The sequence below is a fragment of the Mya arenaria genome, chromosome 3, assembly GCF_026914265.1.
Source record: "Mya arenaria isolate MELC-2E11 chromosome 3, ASM2691426v1".
In the NCBI taxonomy this organism is placed as follows: Eukaryota; Metazoa; Mollusca; class Bivalvia; order Myida; family Myidae; genus Mya; species Mya arenaria.
Window position 1 is genome coordinate 81,762,812 of NC_069124.1, and position 19,175 is coordinate 81,781,986.

General features: G+C 38.8%; 1 protein-coding gene across 5 annotated transcripts in view; it reads right to left on the reverse strand.

Annotated features, from left to right (window-relative positions):
- Positions 1–19,175, reverse strand: part of LOC128227643 (uncharacterized) — a 57,137-nt gene that overhangs the window by 17,738 nt on the left and 20,224 nt on the right. For 2 of the 5 annotated variants that reach the window (XM_052938365.1, XM_052938364.1), the window contains 18 exons: positions 18,440–18,627; positions 18,180–18,219; positions 17,735–17,849; positions 17,210–17,357; positions 16,768–16,888; positions 15,562–15,754; positions 15,265–15,403; positions 14,874–15,096; positions 14,169–14,333; positions 12,357–12,499; positions 11,774–11,791; positions 10,348–10,476; positions 9,284–9,365; positions 8,582–8,637; positions 3,537–3,686; positions 1,236–1,341; positions 513–566; positions 8–254 (listed from right to left, as the gene is read on the reverse strand). In XM_052938365.1, the coding sequence (XP_052794325.1) occupies positions 8–254; positions 513–566; positions 1,236–1,341; positions 3,537–3,686; positions 8,582–8,637; positions 9,284–9,365; positions 10,348–10,476; positions 11,774–11,791; positions 12,357–12,499; positions 14,169–14,333; positions 14,874–15,096; positions 15,265–15,403; positions 15,562–15,754; positions 16,768–16,888; positions 17,210–17,357; positions 17,735–17,849; positions 18,180–18,219; positions 18,440–18,627 (2,317 nt within the window). The remainder of the gene's footprint in view (positions 1–7; positions 255–512; positions 567–1,235; positions 1,342–3,536; positions 3,687–8,581; positions 8,638–9,283; positions 9,366–10,347; positions 10,477–11,773; positions 11,792–12,356; positions 12,500–14,168; positions 14,334–14,873; positions 15,097–15,264; positions 15,404–15,561; positions 15,755–16,767; positions 16,889–17,209; positions 17,358–17,734; positions 17,850–18,179; positions 18,220–18,439; positions 18,628–19,175) is intronic. The other 3 variants (XM_052938366.1, XM_052938370.1, XM_052938369.1) reach the window with 3 other exon arrangements.

Below are 19,175 nucleotides of genomic sequence, written 5' to 3' on the forward strand. Positions count from 1 at the left end.
CACTTACCGATGCCGCTGTCCAAGGATCGGCGAGGCGTGCTGGCGGGCGGGCTGTCCGTCATCCGGTCCTCGAACACGAGACTCTCCCGGGACGCGCGCCGCCTCTCCAAAGCATCCAACTCGTCCTGTTGCCTCTGGAGCTCCCTACGATGGTGCTCCTCGCGGCGCCTCTTTTCTCTCTCGTGCTCCAGTATGACTGCCTCCCGCTGCCGGGCCTCTTCCCGCTCCCGCTCCAAGCGCGCTAACTCCTCGAGCTGCCACAGACAACACAGGATGTATAGACGCTAGACACAGACTGGTGTGGTACGGGTCGCACCATATTTTGTTATCACACAGAAAACATACAATATAATACACATATTTATTTATTTAGCTTGTTTATTCTTAATACTTCATTATAGCATTGAATCCAGTTGTACATATATATATACGAAAAAAAATATTTTAGTCTGACTCTAATCATGAGCGTATTTACTATTAAAAACAGGAATTAATAAAAAAAAATACTGTACCTTTTCTCTAAGTCTATTTTCTAATTCCTCTTTTTGCCACGCTTTTAGGAAAATCTAGAAAATAAATCCCATTTTATTATTTAAAAAGCGAAAACTTAATATTATCACTGGAAAAGCTTTATATGGCAACTGATGTGAAGAGTATTGTCTAGTGATGGTTCACCGCCGAGATAAAGTATATCCTGAGCTTTCCATTTCTGCATATAAAACAGACAATAAATCGATCAAGTACGATTATGATGATCAATTTATTGACAGGTGGCCATCATAAATAAAACAAAATAACTATACATGTACTTGTGTATGATAATTGACCGCAATGATCGAAACACTTCATTAAGTAATGACACACAGTAGCCACTGTTTAAGGGCAATTGAGCAACAACAAAATGTGATCATTCAGTACTATATCTACATACAGTAAGTAACCTAGTTAGGTTTTAGGCCGAATTTAATTTTAAAACTGTATTTTCCATGAAGATGCATACGATTGATGCATTCGTTATTAATATATTTGCAATTGCGGCTAATGTTTGCTGAAGCATAAATTGTGTTAATTATGTAAAATGACGGCATTAACACGTAGAATACGACCATGTCTTAGCGCCGTAGTCGTATAGATTTTTCATTTGTCATATTGAACATACTGCATAACCAACCATAGGGATATCGTTGTAGATTTATTTAGACGCATTTTCCCTTGAGCAGGCGACAGTTGCTTACCTTTGATATACCGATCTGGAATCCGTGGACGTCGTTAGCCTTCAAGATGGCCATGGTCCGCTCATAGTCGCTAAGTCCGTCCGTCTCCTCCGCCAATACGCCATACCTGCAGACAAACATACACTTCCGTTTGAGACCACGTGAGTCACACAAACAGCAGGCGTGAAAGAGAAGAGGGGGTTATAAAGCTGGAACCTTCCTCCCAACCTAAACCAATCCCCGTTACATAATCTCAACCATGTAAAATTTAAAATGTATTAGAAAAAATACCCTACTGTTTTGCAAACACGAGTACCTTGTCAAATTACGAGTGCTGTGTTTTCAATTGTCTTTAACTGATGAAACATATGCATGGTAAATACTTCTAAAGAAACCGATTAAAGACAACATGGAACCTTAACTAAATACTAAAATGTAAATCCCATTGCCTGGCCTAGTTTAACAAGTCCAGATATACGCGTTGTTATAATGAACAATTAAGATGTATAGGCTTGATGTTATATACCTTTCATTAAACATGGTGTGTTCGCATTCATACTTCTTCTCGTGTTCTTTAACTGTTTCATCCATGCGGTTCAATTTCAATCAACAAATCTTACTGATCGAAAATAATGTCATTGACAGTACATTAAATACAAATTATTTAATTTCAACAAGTATATATAACGGTTCTCGATAAAAAATAGTAGGAACGTAATGAGCTCAGAGCGTATTCAATGTTGTCCTACTAGCCCTGATACAATTCTGTTAGCGTAATTGTGAGCACTGACACCGTTATGGACGTTATATGGCCTTTATGGCGGCTCGTGGTCATCCATCATTGACCGTCGACGTAATCACGACCGACCGACCACTCAACAATGCACTGTACTATCCCTACTAAAACGTAGCTATTTTTCTGTTTATTAGTGCTGAATCATATCATGATTATAAATACTATAGTGTCAAGTGTTACAATGGTATATAACAGATCGTCACGGTCAGCAGCCCTAAGCCACTTCACACGGAATGTTAACGTTCAACGCTACGTACAACTAACGTAAGCCTGTTGATGTATTTGATTGAGAATTTGAGTCATATAAATATTTCAGAAGATAGTCACAACCATGACCTGAATTTTAACTTTTTTAACAACAATAAAATCGGTACAAAACACTTCCCCTGTTACTGTAATGATACAATCTCCCGAGGGTCTACAGTAGTGAATGGAAGGGTATCAATAACTCGGTGCAGTGGGTGACTATTTCATAAGAAAAGTATCTCTAAAATCATAACTCTTCATCTTCTTTGGATGACGAAAGAGGAAGTTACTGCTGCACGGAGATCGGACGTACTTATGCATATGCTGGGGGTATGTCATATCCATAGATATTTTATAGTCAAACTAATGGTAATTAGTGGTAAGAAGTACTAAGACCACATAAACATTTCACCATATATCGGCTATTTCCGTTTGAACGGAAACTGGACGGTACGGCACGGACTTACTCGGAGCAGTCAACGATCTTACTAAAAAGCAAATAATGTTTCACTATATAGACTATTATTTAAATCCGGGGCTCTTTCACCGTGCTGTGTGTTTTAACTGATGATAGTGTCTTATCTATGTATACATTTATTTCATTTTTCAAAATAAACACCTGCCGCTTATATATTCCGTACACGGAAAACGTTTGTACATTGAAGCTACATTGAACATTGAATAATAACATTTTGTTAATGAATAGAATACATAACCATGTAATTTTGTTATGACAACCTTCAGTATAATACAGTTTGATAATACTTAATTAATGTTGTTTTTTTCTATTATAAAACTTTTTTTCCTTAATTTGGTTATTTGCATGTTGTAAAACGGTTGTTAAAACCAAAACCAAATGTGGAAATAAACGTTCGCGCTTGTGTGTTTATACAAGTATTAATGTCTCTAACAATCTGATTATTAATTCAGATTTTTCATCTATGTATTGCGGAGTCTTCAATAACACGTGGTGGTTCTACAAGCGACACTGTGGCAATATATAAAAGTGCCATAGAACTTTACCAAATAACCTCAAGGCTGGGCTTCACTTTTCATTTTTTTAAGACAATAACTTACAAGCAAATTCCTGAATGGTCAGAACTATCACGAAGAGAGAGAGAGAGGGAGGGAGGATCAGAGTGGGCAGTACATATCCGTTATTCGCGCAGCATTCCCATCGTATACCAATTAACCATTAAAAAAAACAGTAAAATAAAAAAGAATGACTGTCAAGTTTACCTGTATACCCCTTTACAAACTGCCATATGCTAAGTCCCTACCTCTGGACGAAGTCCTGGAAGACGATCCTGACGGGGAAGCCGTTCCTGCGCAGCTGAGCGAGCTCCATAAGACCATTACAGAGCAACTGCCGCCGCACAAGCTCCGAGTCCAACTTGCCAGCACTCAGGAACGCGTTTGGCTTCACGCATCTTTAAAGGGTGAGGAGGAGAAGGAATAGTGTTAGTATGATCGCCAGTCATTCAAGTAACAACAATGACACAGTATCGTGAAAACAAGATGTACTTTAACACTAACACATATCCACGCGAAAATATTCACTTAATTTTGTAAAATGCACGTATTCCATTTCATTTATGTCGAATGTGTATAGCGGACTTGAGCATGTTGAAAAGCAAGTTTTAATTCCAATCAACTTTCCGAAAAAAATGCTTTCTACCTTATGTCGCTTAAAGAGTAACTTACGAAAACAACACAAACACTTCTTTTGCATTTATGTTTTATTTCGTCGAGTAATATTTTAAATGGAAGAGGTAATTACTTTTAATAAACGATAGGACGTGACAGACAATGAACCGCGGTCTTACAAATATTCAAGGTAGACAAAAAAGTATACCGAGTTCACGCTTCAAACTTCCCCATATATTTTAAAAACGTATTAAAACATTAATTCGCCTACAAGAACATGTCAAGACAATAATAGTTACAAAAAATGCGGTTTTGTGGGAAAAATAAAATAATTCACGCCATTGATGGATTTGTCTCATTTATGGGCGGGTCATTGTCTTGACTGATCACAGGACAAGCGGTGCACATTGATTTCACATGTGTTACACTCTCAACTCAACTCAACTCAACTCAACTTTATTCAGTATATATAGGCATCCAGATCAATATACATACTATCATATGTACAGCATTGATAACAGTACAGTGGTGTCATTCCTAAATACAATTTATATACAATTTTAATCGGATTTTTATCCGAATGTGGCATTTGAACAAGTTAAAAAAATGTCACTTTTCTAATGACGAAACTATTATCGTACTGTATGAGTTTATATAATGCATGTAGGTCAGATCGCCCCGTGTACTAACTATATAAAAACTGAAATTCTTACGAGTTAAAAACCACGGTCATATGAAAAATGCATGACACTCTTTGTCTCACAAAAGCCTACTCTCGTTGATCAAGCAGGCGCACATATTCTGACATTTCTTTCAATGTTCGGATGTCGGCCACCTTCGATATTTTACCGGTGACTTGGACACCTAAATCGAGCGAGTGCACGAACAATTTTATGGATTTTTTCCCGGATTGATTATGAATTTAACGTGTTTATAGAGATCGCATCTCGAAGAAGTATCAACGGTATCGTATCACCCTTGCTTAATACAATCGATTTATCGAAAGTAAATTGCGCGGTGATATATTAATGTCGCCTATGTCTTGCCATAACCAGACGTAACCAAATACAAACTGAAATATTGTTTCTCTACCTTTGGTTACCCAATTTATATCGTCTAGATGTTTAAACATAACGTAACAATGTTTGGGGTTGCGATGATTTGGCATTTTAAGAATATTACACCAGTATTAAATATATTTTGAATAATGGGTCACGCGAAGTGGAACACGACTTTATTCATCTAGTGCCAAACAATTATAAGCGCTAATATTTAGACAAAGAAAGTTATAACCGGAACGAAAATTGAGCTCGCTCGATTTCAGGGGCGTTGTTATAACCCCATATCTCCGCTCCCGATGTCAAAATGGGGATAACCATAATTTCAAACAGTTTAAAAAGCCCTTGAAGCGGCCAAACGGCCTTTTAAAAGATTAAATGGCGAAAACTGCTTTTCTGGCCTTCAATGTTAACTGGTGTTTTGCATCTGACCAAGTAATATGGGTAGAGAATCAAAGGTTGACCCATCGATAAATAGAAGTAACCATCACGTTTTGAACAATGTATAACCAGGTTTCATAAATTCTCAACGGGCTGCCGTTTCGAAATACAATAGTTTCTGTTTTCTTTAAATAACAGTCATTTCCACTTTATCATAAAATTTCGATATACGGTTAAGTTGCATTTGTAAGTCATTAGCGATTTCTGCGCAATTTGCAATGTCGTCTACGAAAAGCGCACTTATAATGTCTGGAATATGATTTGCTATATAAATACTCTATTGAAATTTTCCGTTGAATAAAAACCTCGGTCGTTTAAATATAGACTAAAAATTATCGGTGCACACAAAACCCAGTAATATGACTCTGAAAACATGTCGACTGTACACAGTCCAGGTGTAACACAGTGATATGACTCTGACAACATTTCGACTTGTACAGGCCAGGTGTAACACAGTGATATGACTCTGACAACATGTCGACTGTACACAGGCCAGGTGTAACACAGTGATATGACTCTGACAACATGTCGAATGTACACAGGCCAGGTGTAACACAGTGATATGACTCTGACAACATGTCGACTGTACACAGGCCAGGTGTAACAAAGTGATAAGACTCTGACAACATGTCGACTGTACACAAGCCAGGTGTTACACAGTGATATGACTCTGACAACATGTCGACTGTACACAGGCCAGGTGTTACACAGTGATATGACTCTGACAACATGTCGACTGTACACAGGCCAGGCGTTACACAGTCATATGACTCTGACAACATGTCGACTGTACACAGGCCAGGCGTTACACAGTCATATGACTCTGACAATATGTCGACTGTACACAGGCCAGGCGTTACACAGTCATATGACTCTGACAACATGCGACTGTACACAGGCCAGGCGTTACACAGTCATATAACTCTGACAACATGTCGACTGTACACAGGCCATTAGTTACACAGTCATATGACTCTGACAACATGTCGACTGTACACAGGCCAGGTGTACCACAGTGATATGACTCTTGCAATATGTCGACTGTACACAGGCCAGGTGTTACACAGTGATATGACTCTGACAATATGTCGACTGTACACAGGCCAGGTGTTACACAGTGATATGACTCTGACAATATGTCGACTGTACACAGGCCAGGTGTTACGCAGTGATATGACTCTGACAATATGTCGACTGTACACAGGCCAGGTGTAACACAGTGATATGACTCTGACAATATGTCGACTGTACACAGGCCAGGTGTTACACAGTGATATGACTATGACAATATGTCGACTGTACACAGGCCAGGTGTTACACAGTGATACGACTCTGACAACATGTCGACTGTACACAGGCCAGGTGTTACACAGTGATACGACTCTGACATTTTGTCGACTGTACACAGGCCAGACGCTACACAGTGATACGACTCTGACAACATGTCGACTGTACACAGGCCAGACGCTACACAGTGATACGACTCTGACAATATGTCGACTGTACACAGGCCAGACGCTACACAGTGATATGACTCTGACAATATGTCGACTGTACACAGGCCAGACGCTACACAGTGATACCACTCTGACAACATGTCGAATGTACACAGGCCAGGTGTAACACAGTGATACGACTCTGACAACATGTCGAATGTACACAGGCCAGGTGTTACACAGTGATACGACTCTGACAACATGTCGAATGTACACAGGCCAGGTGTAACACAGTGATACGACTCTGACAACATGTCGAATGTACACAGGCAAGGTGTTACACAGTGATACGACTCTGACAACATGTCGACTGTACACAGGCCAGGTGTTACACAGTGATACGACTAGGTGTTACACAGTAATATGACTCTGACAACATGTCGACTGTACACAGGCCAGACGCTACACAGTAATATGACTATGACAACATGTCGACTGTACACAGGCCAGACGCTACACAGTGATATGACTCTGACAATATGTCGACTGTACACAGGCCAGACGCTACACAGTGATACCACTCTGACAACATGTCGAATGTACACAGGCCAGGTGTAACACAGTGATACGACTCTGACAACATGTCGAATGTACACAGGCCAGGTGTTACACAGTGATACGACTCTGACATTTTGTCGACTGTACACAGGCCAGACGCTACACAGTGATACGACTCCGACAACATGTCGACTGTACACAGGCCAGGTGTTACACAGTGATACGACTCTGACAACATGTCGACTGTACACAGGCCAGACGCTACACAGTGATACGACTCTGACAACATGTCGAATGTACACAGGCCAGACGCTACACTGTGATACGACTCTGACAATATGTCGACTGTACACAGGCCATGTGTTACACAGTGATACGACTCTGACAATATGTCGACTGTACACAGGCCAGGCGTTACACAGTGATATGACTCTGATAACATGTCGGCTGTACACAGGCCAGGTGTTACACAGTGATACGACTCTGACAACATGTCGACTGTACACAGGCCAGGTGTTACACAGTGATACGACTCTGACAACATGTCGACTGTACACAGGCCAGGTGTAACACAGTGATATGACTCTGACAACATGTCAACTGTACACAGGCCAGGTGTAACACAGTGATATGACTCTGACAACATGTCGACTGTACACAGGCCAGGTGTTGCACAGTGATACGACTCTGACAACATGTCGACTGTACACAGGCCAGGTGTTACACAGTGATACGACTCTGACAACATGTCGACTGTACTCGACTGTACACAGGCCAGACGCTACACAGTGATACGACTCTGACAACATGTCGAATGTACACAGGCCAGGTGTAACACAGTGATACGACTATGACAATATGTCGACTGTACACAGGCCAGGTGTTACACAGTGATACGACTCTGACAACATGTCGACTGTACACAGGCCATGTGTTACACAGTGATACGACTCTGACAATATGTCGACTGTACACAGGCCAGGCGTTACACAGTGCTATGACTATGACCAATATGTCGACTGTACAGTTACACAGTGCTATGACTATGACAATATGTCGACTGAAAATTTGAGACAAAGCATAACAGATGGGGCACATCCCAGTGTTTGTTTCACTTTGATCTGATGTACCGACTGTGTTTATGTTTCAACACAGATGTGGAGAGATTTTTAATGGAATTATTACCTTACGAACAATGGCTGGGCGGCATCCAGTTTCTCCATTAAATCAGTTAAGGACCGCTGGAACAAAACATTACCAGCATTAATACAGTAAAATGAGGCAAACAAGTATTTTAAGTGCCAAGTAGACAGGGGTTTTTTTCTAAAAAGATGAATTGAAGATGACAAAACCATTGACGTACAATTAGATCGTCAAAGTGCAGATTAAATACAATGTACATAAAAATATGCATGTTTTGTCACATTAAGACACAAAAATAGATAATGCATTGTTTTTGATGTCAACCACATGCAAACATTTAAAGGCGTAATCGGTGTAACAAACTGCATACGGTCGATAAAACACGCTTATGTAATATTCTTTTCTTTTTTTTCAAATAAAAACATTTTACTAATTTGTCTGGATTGCACATACATGTAAACCACAAAACCAAACGAGTGAGCCGTCTCACTGATGCGGCACGTATTCACTTCAGAAATATGCACCAGTTGGTCCCACAAGAAAGGCCACAACTATGGCAAATAGCTCCAGCAGATTCTTAGTTACGACTTTATATAACAATTACATCTCAATTTTTTATAGGGCCAACTGCAGCTACACATGTGTATTTTGTGCAGAAGCACGGATATACAAACCACGTGTCCGTGGCAGAACGTAAACACGCTTGGTCTCAGTAATTCTACATGAGCTAGGGGGTGCTGTTACCTTGAAGTGTTTAGTAACGGTGGGCGAGGCGCGGTTCACGGACAGGCTGTCGAGTGTGTCCCCGGACAGGGTTCGCTGCATGCTGTTCAGACAGACAAACAATACGGTTGTTACTACGAATACATGTATCAAAACGTTTCTCATGCTCTTTAAAAATGTTTTGCATTTCAATTGCAATATTTGGCGGTGTGATGATACAAGAAAAAAGTAACTACTCTATTATTCATTTATTAACCACACACAAACCATTTATTAATTATAAGTATCAGGAAATATAATATACAAAAAATAATAGTAACTGCTGTATGGATGTTAGATTTGTTAATACATTGCGGTCAGTAACACAAATATATTGTGGTGACTTACACACATATATGGTGGTAACTTACACACATATTTACACATATATTGTGGTAACCAACGCACATATATTGTGGTAACCAACACACATATATTGTGGTCAACTTACACACATATATTGTGGTAAAAAACACACATATATTGTGGTCAACTTACACACATATATTGTGGTAACCAACACACATATATTGTGGTCAACTTACACACATATATTGTGGTAACCAACACACATATATTGTGGTAACCAACACACATATATTGTGGTCAACTTACACACATATATTGTGGTAACCAACACACATATATTGTGGTCAACTTACACACATATATTGTGGTAACCAACACACATATATTGTGGTCAACTTACACACATATATTGTGGTCAACTTACACACATATATTGTGGTAACCAACACACATATATTGTGGTCAACTTACACACATATATTGTGGTAACCAACACACATATATTGTGGTCAACTTACACACATGTATTGTGGTAACCAACACACATTTATTTAGGTCAACTTACACACATATATTGTGGTAACCAACACACATATATTGTGGTAACTTACACACATATATTGTGGTAACTATTACACATATATTGTGGTCAATAAAACACATATCTAAATTTCAACAAAAAGTGAGTAAATTATAATAAATTAGTAAAACAAGACAAACCAGTCTAGATTCATTACATTTCTAACCTTTGTTTCTTGATCTTCAATGAGGCCTTGCGGGAGACCGACTCGCTCAACGTCCGCGGGTCGATGGTGGACGGCCATTCGTCCGGGAGCTGCGGTCGGCTGTTCACGTGGCGGGCGTACCTGCAAACCAGATGACGCCCATTGTAACAGTGTGGTGGTAGAGCAAGCCTGTCAAGCCCTTCTTAAACAACCTTGACACAAATTCTTGCTTGTGAACCATGTTGGAAAATTCGCTCAAAACAGTAGGGCAAGCATATCTCGATTAATGATTATTTAACATTAGTAAAATTCGGCCAAATTATGCAAATGGCATTACTTGATAAATTCCTTGCCTGGAAATTAAATAATTGATATGCATCATAATGATTGCCACAATTATTACTGATATGTGTTCGATTCATCATTGTGAGTGTCATATGAATAATATGTTTAGAGAAATTCAAATTTCTGTACAAAAGATATGTCAACAATTTTGACCAAAAAAGGCTTTATGTAAACTATGAGCACTGAATGGTAAGACTCAATTAACAAGGAATGTTGTGTCAGTGTCAGAGATATATGGCCTACTGATCCATATGACGTAGACCACGTTGTGACATTCTTTACAGTCAACAATGTTCCAGTGGCCAGGTAGAACGGCCACTCACACTGTGATTTGCATACCCTACATAATACACTAGTTTATATTAACATTGAAATTGATGCTCTGACATAGCAGTTAACGCATCATGACCAAGAACTGACCAGCCTCTGTCCAGGCTCCTCACGCGCGCTGACCACGGTGACAGGTTAACAAGTTTGTTTTTGTTTACACTCACTTGTTATTGGTCAATTACATTAAAGGTTATCCACGTCTCTACAAACGTGCATTGTATCATTGCGCATGTTTTTCTTTCTATATAAACTGTTGCATGTAGTTCGTTAGCCACATAAGCACGTGCAGATATTCTCAATTAGAGTATTAACCAGCAATAAGCATAAAAACAGTGTAATTATACATTAAGCGTGCAGAACTCTATTGTCAGCTACAATGTATTCATCAAAAGTATTCCTGACCGTGTGCTATTAATTTATTTCATTTAATGATTAATATACCCGGCAACTTCAGTGAGATGTTTTCCTTCTTTTGAAGGTAACAAATAGCCGGTCCCTGCCGCCGTGTAAATATAGTGCAACGAACGTCACGCGCTGCCGTGCGGCATGTCACAAGCTCAGCAGTAACAACGTGTTTATGACGATAAAAGAGATATATTTATTTTAATTAAGGTACAACATAAAGAATGACCTACAAAAATAAGTTATCTTCCATTAGCAATGAGCATTTTCCTTCCCCATTCCCATTTTTCAGTGTTAAAATGCAATAGCATTCATGTCATGTTGACACGGTTTGCATATATAGATAATAACCGTCATTTACCGTCGTGTTGAACAGTTTCTGAAAGTGACAAATTTATTTCCGTTCTGAAATTTGTTACGTGATGTATTTTACACATCGTGCATGCTTTTATGGCTAGTACTCGGTCCATGCATGGGACTTGTCCAAAAACTATGTATCGGTTAGAGTTTATTAAGCAATTTCTTCGTGAATAAGTAACCTAATGGAGCAAGGCGCAGCGAAACGACTGTTGTTTCTTAATTAGAAAGAAATTACTTAATAAATTCTAACCGAATTTCATCGGCTTTAAAATTAAGTCGAGCGCCTGACAAAAAGACCTGTCAATCTATTGTGACGCCATTAAAATCAGCGTTGACACGGAAATTGCGCTTTTGCGTATGCGCACGCGCAGTTATAGCAATTTACGTTATCACGAAGAGTCGTCTTCAGCAATAAGTAACGATTCTTCACAAATTTTAAAAATCTAGCGCACATGATTGGCTGAAAATGTAGGGCAAACACTTATATATGCTTATTCATATTCGAGATTGAAATATTTGACGGAATGGTTGCAGATGCCTCTAACATAACGGAAATATTCCATCATTGTCGTACAGACACATACTCTGAGATGGTGCCTGTCTCGGATCTGTAGGCTGTGAAGAGGTCGCGGATGAAGTTGTTGTTGCTATGCAACAGACACGTGACCAGGTCCACGCTTAGGTTGTCACGGTTACGCTCCAGGAAACCGCGGGCGTCATACGTCACCTGGTAAATAAGTACGACCATCAATGTTAGATTTCTAAAGTTTCTGGGAAAATATTAGACGCTAGCCGGGACCACAAAACATTCCCTGAATATCATAGTAGTAATAGCAACTTTACATAATAGTAGTTCTACATTCATAACAATTGAATACAACCGAAGAGTATAAAGCATGGTCCACTTTATTCTTGTCAAGCACAGAAATCACCATAGCAGTAGGGGAGATCACTGCGTTGATTGTTTGGTCCACGTTATAACGTAAATTGTTGGAAATTATGTTTTGGCACAAACAATCAAACACTATTTGCTCAAATAAGCATGCCCATGTATATGTTGAAGTTCATTTATGCGCTCTTTAGAAAATGGATCGAGCGCAGCAAGCCACATGCACCATTTTCTGTAGAACGCCAAATGAAATCTAAGATGTGATTGATCGCACTTTTTTTGACCCAGTAGCTCCATCCTGTATGTAGAAAAATCGTATTATGAGCCTGGGCTGTATAGCTTATTAAAAATAGTATATGAGTGTCGTGCAATGATAAGTTGTCGCGCCATTGTAAATATAATGATAGCAAATAAAGTCAATGGTTGGTTGTAAAAAAGGGAAAACGGCACCGAAAGATGAACTAATAGGCTACTTTTCGTTAAAATTCACCAAAATTAATGTAGATATTTGGATTATTATAATTAACTCGGTACATGTACTATGTGTTTGCTTGCTGGTTTTTTAGAAAGAAAATAATTAAATAATTTATTTTAAATTCGAGTTCATGGCTTATCAAACCTTCAATTGCATCCAGACAACGGCAACATAATGTGACAATCATAGTTTTATCGCGCATGTGCAGAGGGAACAGCAAACTATGGAGATTGACGACGTAATCCGACATACTCTCTACAAAATGTTTGCATGTTCACTCTCAGATCTGCTCTACGTGATATGGAGCTACAGAAAAATTGGGTAAATCCTCGATTACCATTGCCCTTCATATATGTGCGAACACCAAGTATATATTAACTGTCCCATTTGACGACTAAGGTATGTTAAAACGTTGAAGGTTTTATAACTGATGTTGCAAAAATAAATGTAAACTGAATCCAATATTCTCTCATTAAAGGTTTTTATCCTAGTATTTAATGAAACAAAAACATTTTCTTTCTTAATCATCACGTAAATCACTATTTCGCGTCAGAAATAATACCTATGAGATGACGTTAGTGTAAATATGTAGACATCCAGTTGTCGTTGAGGAGAAAAAATGAAATGAAAAACAAGATTCACGGCAAAAAAAGGAAACAGAGTCGTGCCAAATCAGCTTTAAATACCATATAATGATATATTTATTTTCAGTTGTTGTTTCACAGACGCCCTTGTCAGACAAAATACCTGCTAAGACATTAGCCACTAAACAATTATCATAATAGTCCTTATCACTCTCCCAATTACTGTCATGTCATTTGGATTCATTAAACGTATTTTCAAATGTATGTTAATTGGTTTCATCTCTTAGAACATACGGATTTAATCATAATTATATTAAATCCATCACGGTCATGTTTATCTAGAACTAGAAACATAACTAGTTTTAAGCATTCATATGAATTGTGTCGTTCTTTTTAGAGACTGAGCTACGTCATGAGTTTTCGTCTTAAATGATGCCTAGCGCGTTACCTGTTCCGCGAAGTGCTGGATGCTGAAGGAGCAATTGTCACCGACGATGGGCCGGAAGCGCGGGGAGGCACCAGAGTACGTCTTGAGCTTGTGCACGAGGGAGGCATCTGTGGACTGAGGGAAGTGGGACTCCTCGTCCAACAGGCGCAGGATCCCATGGGGCTTCTGCTCGCCGTCGGAAATAAAGTGGACATTGTTAGTTTCGGAGGATGTTATATTTGGTAGCTGATATTTGTGTTTCACCTGCTCTACCGCGATGTTGGTGAAATATGTATGTTATGGATTGTCAGTTTAGTTCTCTTAAAAGCATTTGATTATGTATTCCAAACATCTACATACATACAATATCATTCGACCCAAAAATTGTTATTCCACTGTTTTGACTAATTAAAACGATTTTAATTGTGTTTTGACGACATATTCGATCTTAATTTAGCGTTTTTTGTTCATTTACAACACATTACTGTTAAAGTGTTTTATTTTAATGTTCTCAGCAACACATCGGATAACAAAACTATATAGGTGATTATCATCGTCTGGTTGAGTACTAGCTCCGTCGATCTTGCAGACAAATAAATAACAACAACATGGTAATGTATCAAGGCATTGCACCATAATGCAATTAAAGCACCATGCAAAGAAAGATGTACTAGAGGACCAAAGTATATGTATGCATCAATCATTCTTATCGCATTTGTAACACACCTGAAAAACTAGATTCAATACGTCTTCGTTGCTATGATACTCGATGTTGGTCCACGTGATGCCCTCGCGTTCGTAGTCCAATTGTTCGCGCGGGAAAATATAGTCCATGAAGTATTGCTGGAGGCGCTCGTTAGTGACGTTGATAAGGAACTGGTCGAACCCGTTACATGGGAAGTTCTCGAAACCGGACATATCCAACAGACCAATGGACGGACCACGGGATCTGCAGGAGTAAAAACAACCATATTGATATACACTCACTTGACATAAAATGATAAATGGTTCTAATGGCAATCTTAGCTCGGAAATTAATATATGTTTACAATAATGTTGGGACCTTACGTTGGGAATGAGCCGTTATCTGTAAAATTATGGGTGAAAAGTGTCATACCTGTGGACGTTGTCGGTGGTGAGGTTTCTGTTCACCTGGCCGACGATCCAGCCGAACAGTCGGGAGTACAGCTCCTTGGCGAGGGCGTCCCGGCCGTCGTTCGCCTCCCGCTCGTTCTTCCAGCTCTGGATACGTTCACCTGGACACATATAAACATTTATGACATACTGCTATTAATTATCCTTGTAATCCTGTTTTAAAATGCTTATTTATTTTAAAAAATGATTTTAAAAAATGGCACCAAAATGTTCGCTAAAATAATGCCCTCTTGCAAGTTTCTGAAATATGCTTTAATACCTTTGATGCGGCTGACAGTTGATATAAGCGCCTCCGTAAGCTGCACTTCATCTTCAACACCAAGAAGCTTGGCGACGGCGTGAAGCGGATATTCGTCCACCACAGAGACGCCGTCCGTCTCCTCACACGGCACGAACACGATGTTAGCCAGGTGGAGGATGGCCGCCAGCACGAGGAAGATCAACGTGATGTGCTGCACGAGGAAACATATAGAGGGAATGTTAAACATGTGTTCGATAATAGGAGCATATAAATAGAACGTTAGGGAAATTGTCTGATTATTAGCTTACACTTTCATGAGATTCTTAAAATATTTAAAATACAATCGTACAGATTGGTGTTCTCTTTGAGGTAAATCTTTCTATCGTTTTCACCGAGAGGGGATAATACAATATTGATAGATGGAGCGCGCTGGTATGTGGGTGTACATCTATTTTGATTGATAAACACCACGAAATTGCATTTTAAAGCACACAAAGGTGCATGCCTTATAGGTTTTAAAATGTTTGATGATGATGGTTAATTTCATGTTTTAAAAACGGTTTAAATATTTAATGTTAAAACACAATTTTGAGCCAGATAAATTTTATATAACTATGCCTGTTAATAACTAACGCAGAACGTCTAAACGACGCGGACACCTGGTCGGGTCTTATAATAAGCCTCCAACACGAAATATTGGTATGGAGGAAAAGTACATTATGCGTTTATTTCATTCATTTAATGAATCGCTCGGAAAATGCAGCCGATGTATCACTAGTTCAATACATCCATTAACAGTACGCAATGACGTCACAATCGAATTTCAGGAAAATAACTTACATAATTTAAACTTCATGTACGTGTATGTTTTGTTAATACTTAACACAAAAAAAACAAAACATTTTCCCATAACCCACAATAGATTTCAAAACAATAACAATATTCATTCAAAATGTACATTTTTCATTTCAATGTTGCCCATTTTTAAACTGTGTTTGATATTTGAACATATATATATATCTCGTATAACAGATTTTTGCTTCATTACCACATAATATTAGTATGGCGTGCTACAAATGTTTTAGATATTGGAAGCAAAGAACGTCATATAAATAAGCTAGAAGACAATGTTATGTAAATGGTGTTGTTGTTTTTTTTATATTCGGTCAACATTTGCTTGACTTCACGTAAGACTACTCGGCCATTGAAGAATAGGGGCCTCACCTCGTCTGAGAATCCGACGTCCGTCATGATGGCTGTAAGGTTGTGGAACATGCTCCGGTAATACTGGAACTCCTCTGGATCCCGGAACACCCCCAGTCCAGGTTCCGCGTCTCTCATTATCCTGCAGAGACAAGAGAATTCAGCATCATTGGATGAATATCAGAATTCTCCAAAATTGGTATTGAAAACACTTTATATAAAAGTTACTGAACATTCTTTGAAATCAGTTCCATCGGGTAATTTAATGAGTTAAAAACACATAAAATACTCTGTAGTTTTATTTAAATCTCGTTTTAAATATTATTGGACAAATATTTTTAAAAAATGGCTCCGAAAGTGACATACTACTTTATACGTCAGAAACGAGCATGATCCCTTTAGGCTACTAGTTTACAAGAACACACAAAGAAGGGTTTGATGGCCAGAGCCGCCACGCTCTCACCTATGACACTCGGGATCCTCCAGGAAGTAGTACAGAAGGCGCTCCCGCGACATGCCGGCGAACAGCGCGTAGAACACGTGGAAATTCTTCTCTCCCCTGCTCCGATGGACAACCCGCGATTTCTCCAAGATGTAATCGTCGATCTTGGCTGGTGGACAAAAAGGGTTCTTGTACTGGCGTACATTTTCATTTTACTAACATCAGTATCAGACCCTCATAAATGTATTTTACTTGAAGTTTTAACAATTATATGGGCGGTGAGAAGACAACCCTTTCTCAGTAAATAATAAACTTTATAAGTCTACACATATAATTTTACTATATCACTCAAATGCTTAGCAAGTATTAAAAAGTGATGAAAGTTCACAAAACACGTCAAGATCAAACCAATTTCATTCAAGATTACTACGGTAAATAACCATTTTATTTTTGACAAAAATATAGATAAAGGAACATCTAATAATGCCATAAAAAGTATTGGCTATATCTAAGTATATATAAGTTTGCAATGAGAGCCCTTCTTACCTCCAAGTAGGTTCCCCGTGGGTGTGTAGGAGAGCTCTATAAACTTGCCAAATCTGCTCGAGTTTCCGTTCATCACCGTAGCCGCGTTCCCGAACGCCTCCAGAAGGGGATTTACCTACGGGCAAAGGATATTGCATAGTTAAATATTACCATAAACGGATATATATATACAGTCTGAGATCACATTTAAACATATGGGCACGCCGACAAAGGCTGAACGACCAGCAAGTCAGCTAGCATGCATTAACAGTTGGCGGTTTTAATGAATTTATTTTGTGACAAGTTCGTTAAGACAAGAAGCTCACAATGTGTCAGAAAAGTGTATTTTGACGACATACTTATGCGGCCTTGTGGAAGAATGGTGTCATACATCAAAGAATTGTTTCTAAAACGTGAAACTAATTATATGCTGCGAACATTTCAGTTTACAATGAAGTCAAATTACCTGCACAATTTTGTCCAACAGGCTCGTGTCATCGCTCGGACTGAAACCACACCAACGTGGACAATATTATTGATATAATTGGTTTGTTAAAACGAAATAGTCATCATTTGTTTCATATGTTTCTTCATTTAATTACATTTGAATGTTAAAAATATAATTTTATGTAATACTGTTCGGATTTACTTTTTAAAGAAATATTAACATCAAATATTTATTTTTTCTTGCATGACTCTAATACATGCTTCCCGTGCCGACCTTACCTTATGTACATGAGGTGACGTATCATATATTTAGTGCTCTCCGTCTTTCCGGCCCCCGATTCCCCGGATACGAGAATAACCTGGTTCCTACCGGTCGCCAGCAGCTCGCGGTATGCCGCGTCCGCCACCCAGAACAGGTGAGGAGGCTGTGACGCCCGCTTATGCAGTGCCTTGTAGTCCTCATGGTGCTGAAACGACCATGGTACAGTACTGAAACAGTTTGCGATTTCAACGGATCGGACACATTAGCGGACAGAGCTTGGTTATACATTATATTATAGAAATAGTTAATTAAAAGATACTCTTATTAATAATTAGGTTGAATGCAGAAACAATATTCAAGAAGCAAGGTAAACGGCGACTTATAATACTTTTATGTCTAACTTAGTTTCATTTGTACGTTTTTCTATATGCAAATGAAAGATTTAAATAAGCCTTTAAAATAACGTTATTGCATATCAAACATTTAAGTCTGTAAATGTTATGAACAATTGCGACTATTGAACTATTAAGGTTTTATTTTTTCATACACATTCGTTTTTCTTTATTCTTTTAGCTATTTAGGGAATAAGAATTCCGATTTAAATGCGGATGCAGACGAAGGCCGCCAGCCGTAAAGACCGGAATTCAATGACTCAGTTGGCCCACTCCTCATGCGTGGATCGCATCCGCCAAAATCCAACAAGCGAAACCATATCGTCACTATTCCATGAATCCGTGTGAGCTCCGCGCACTT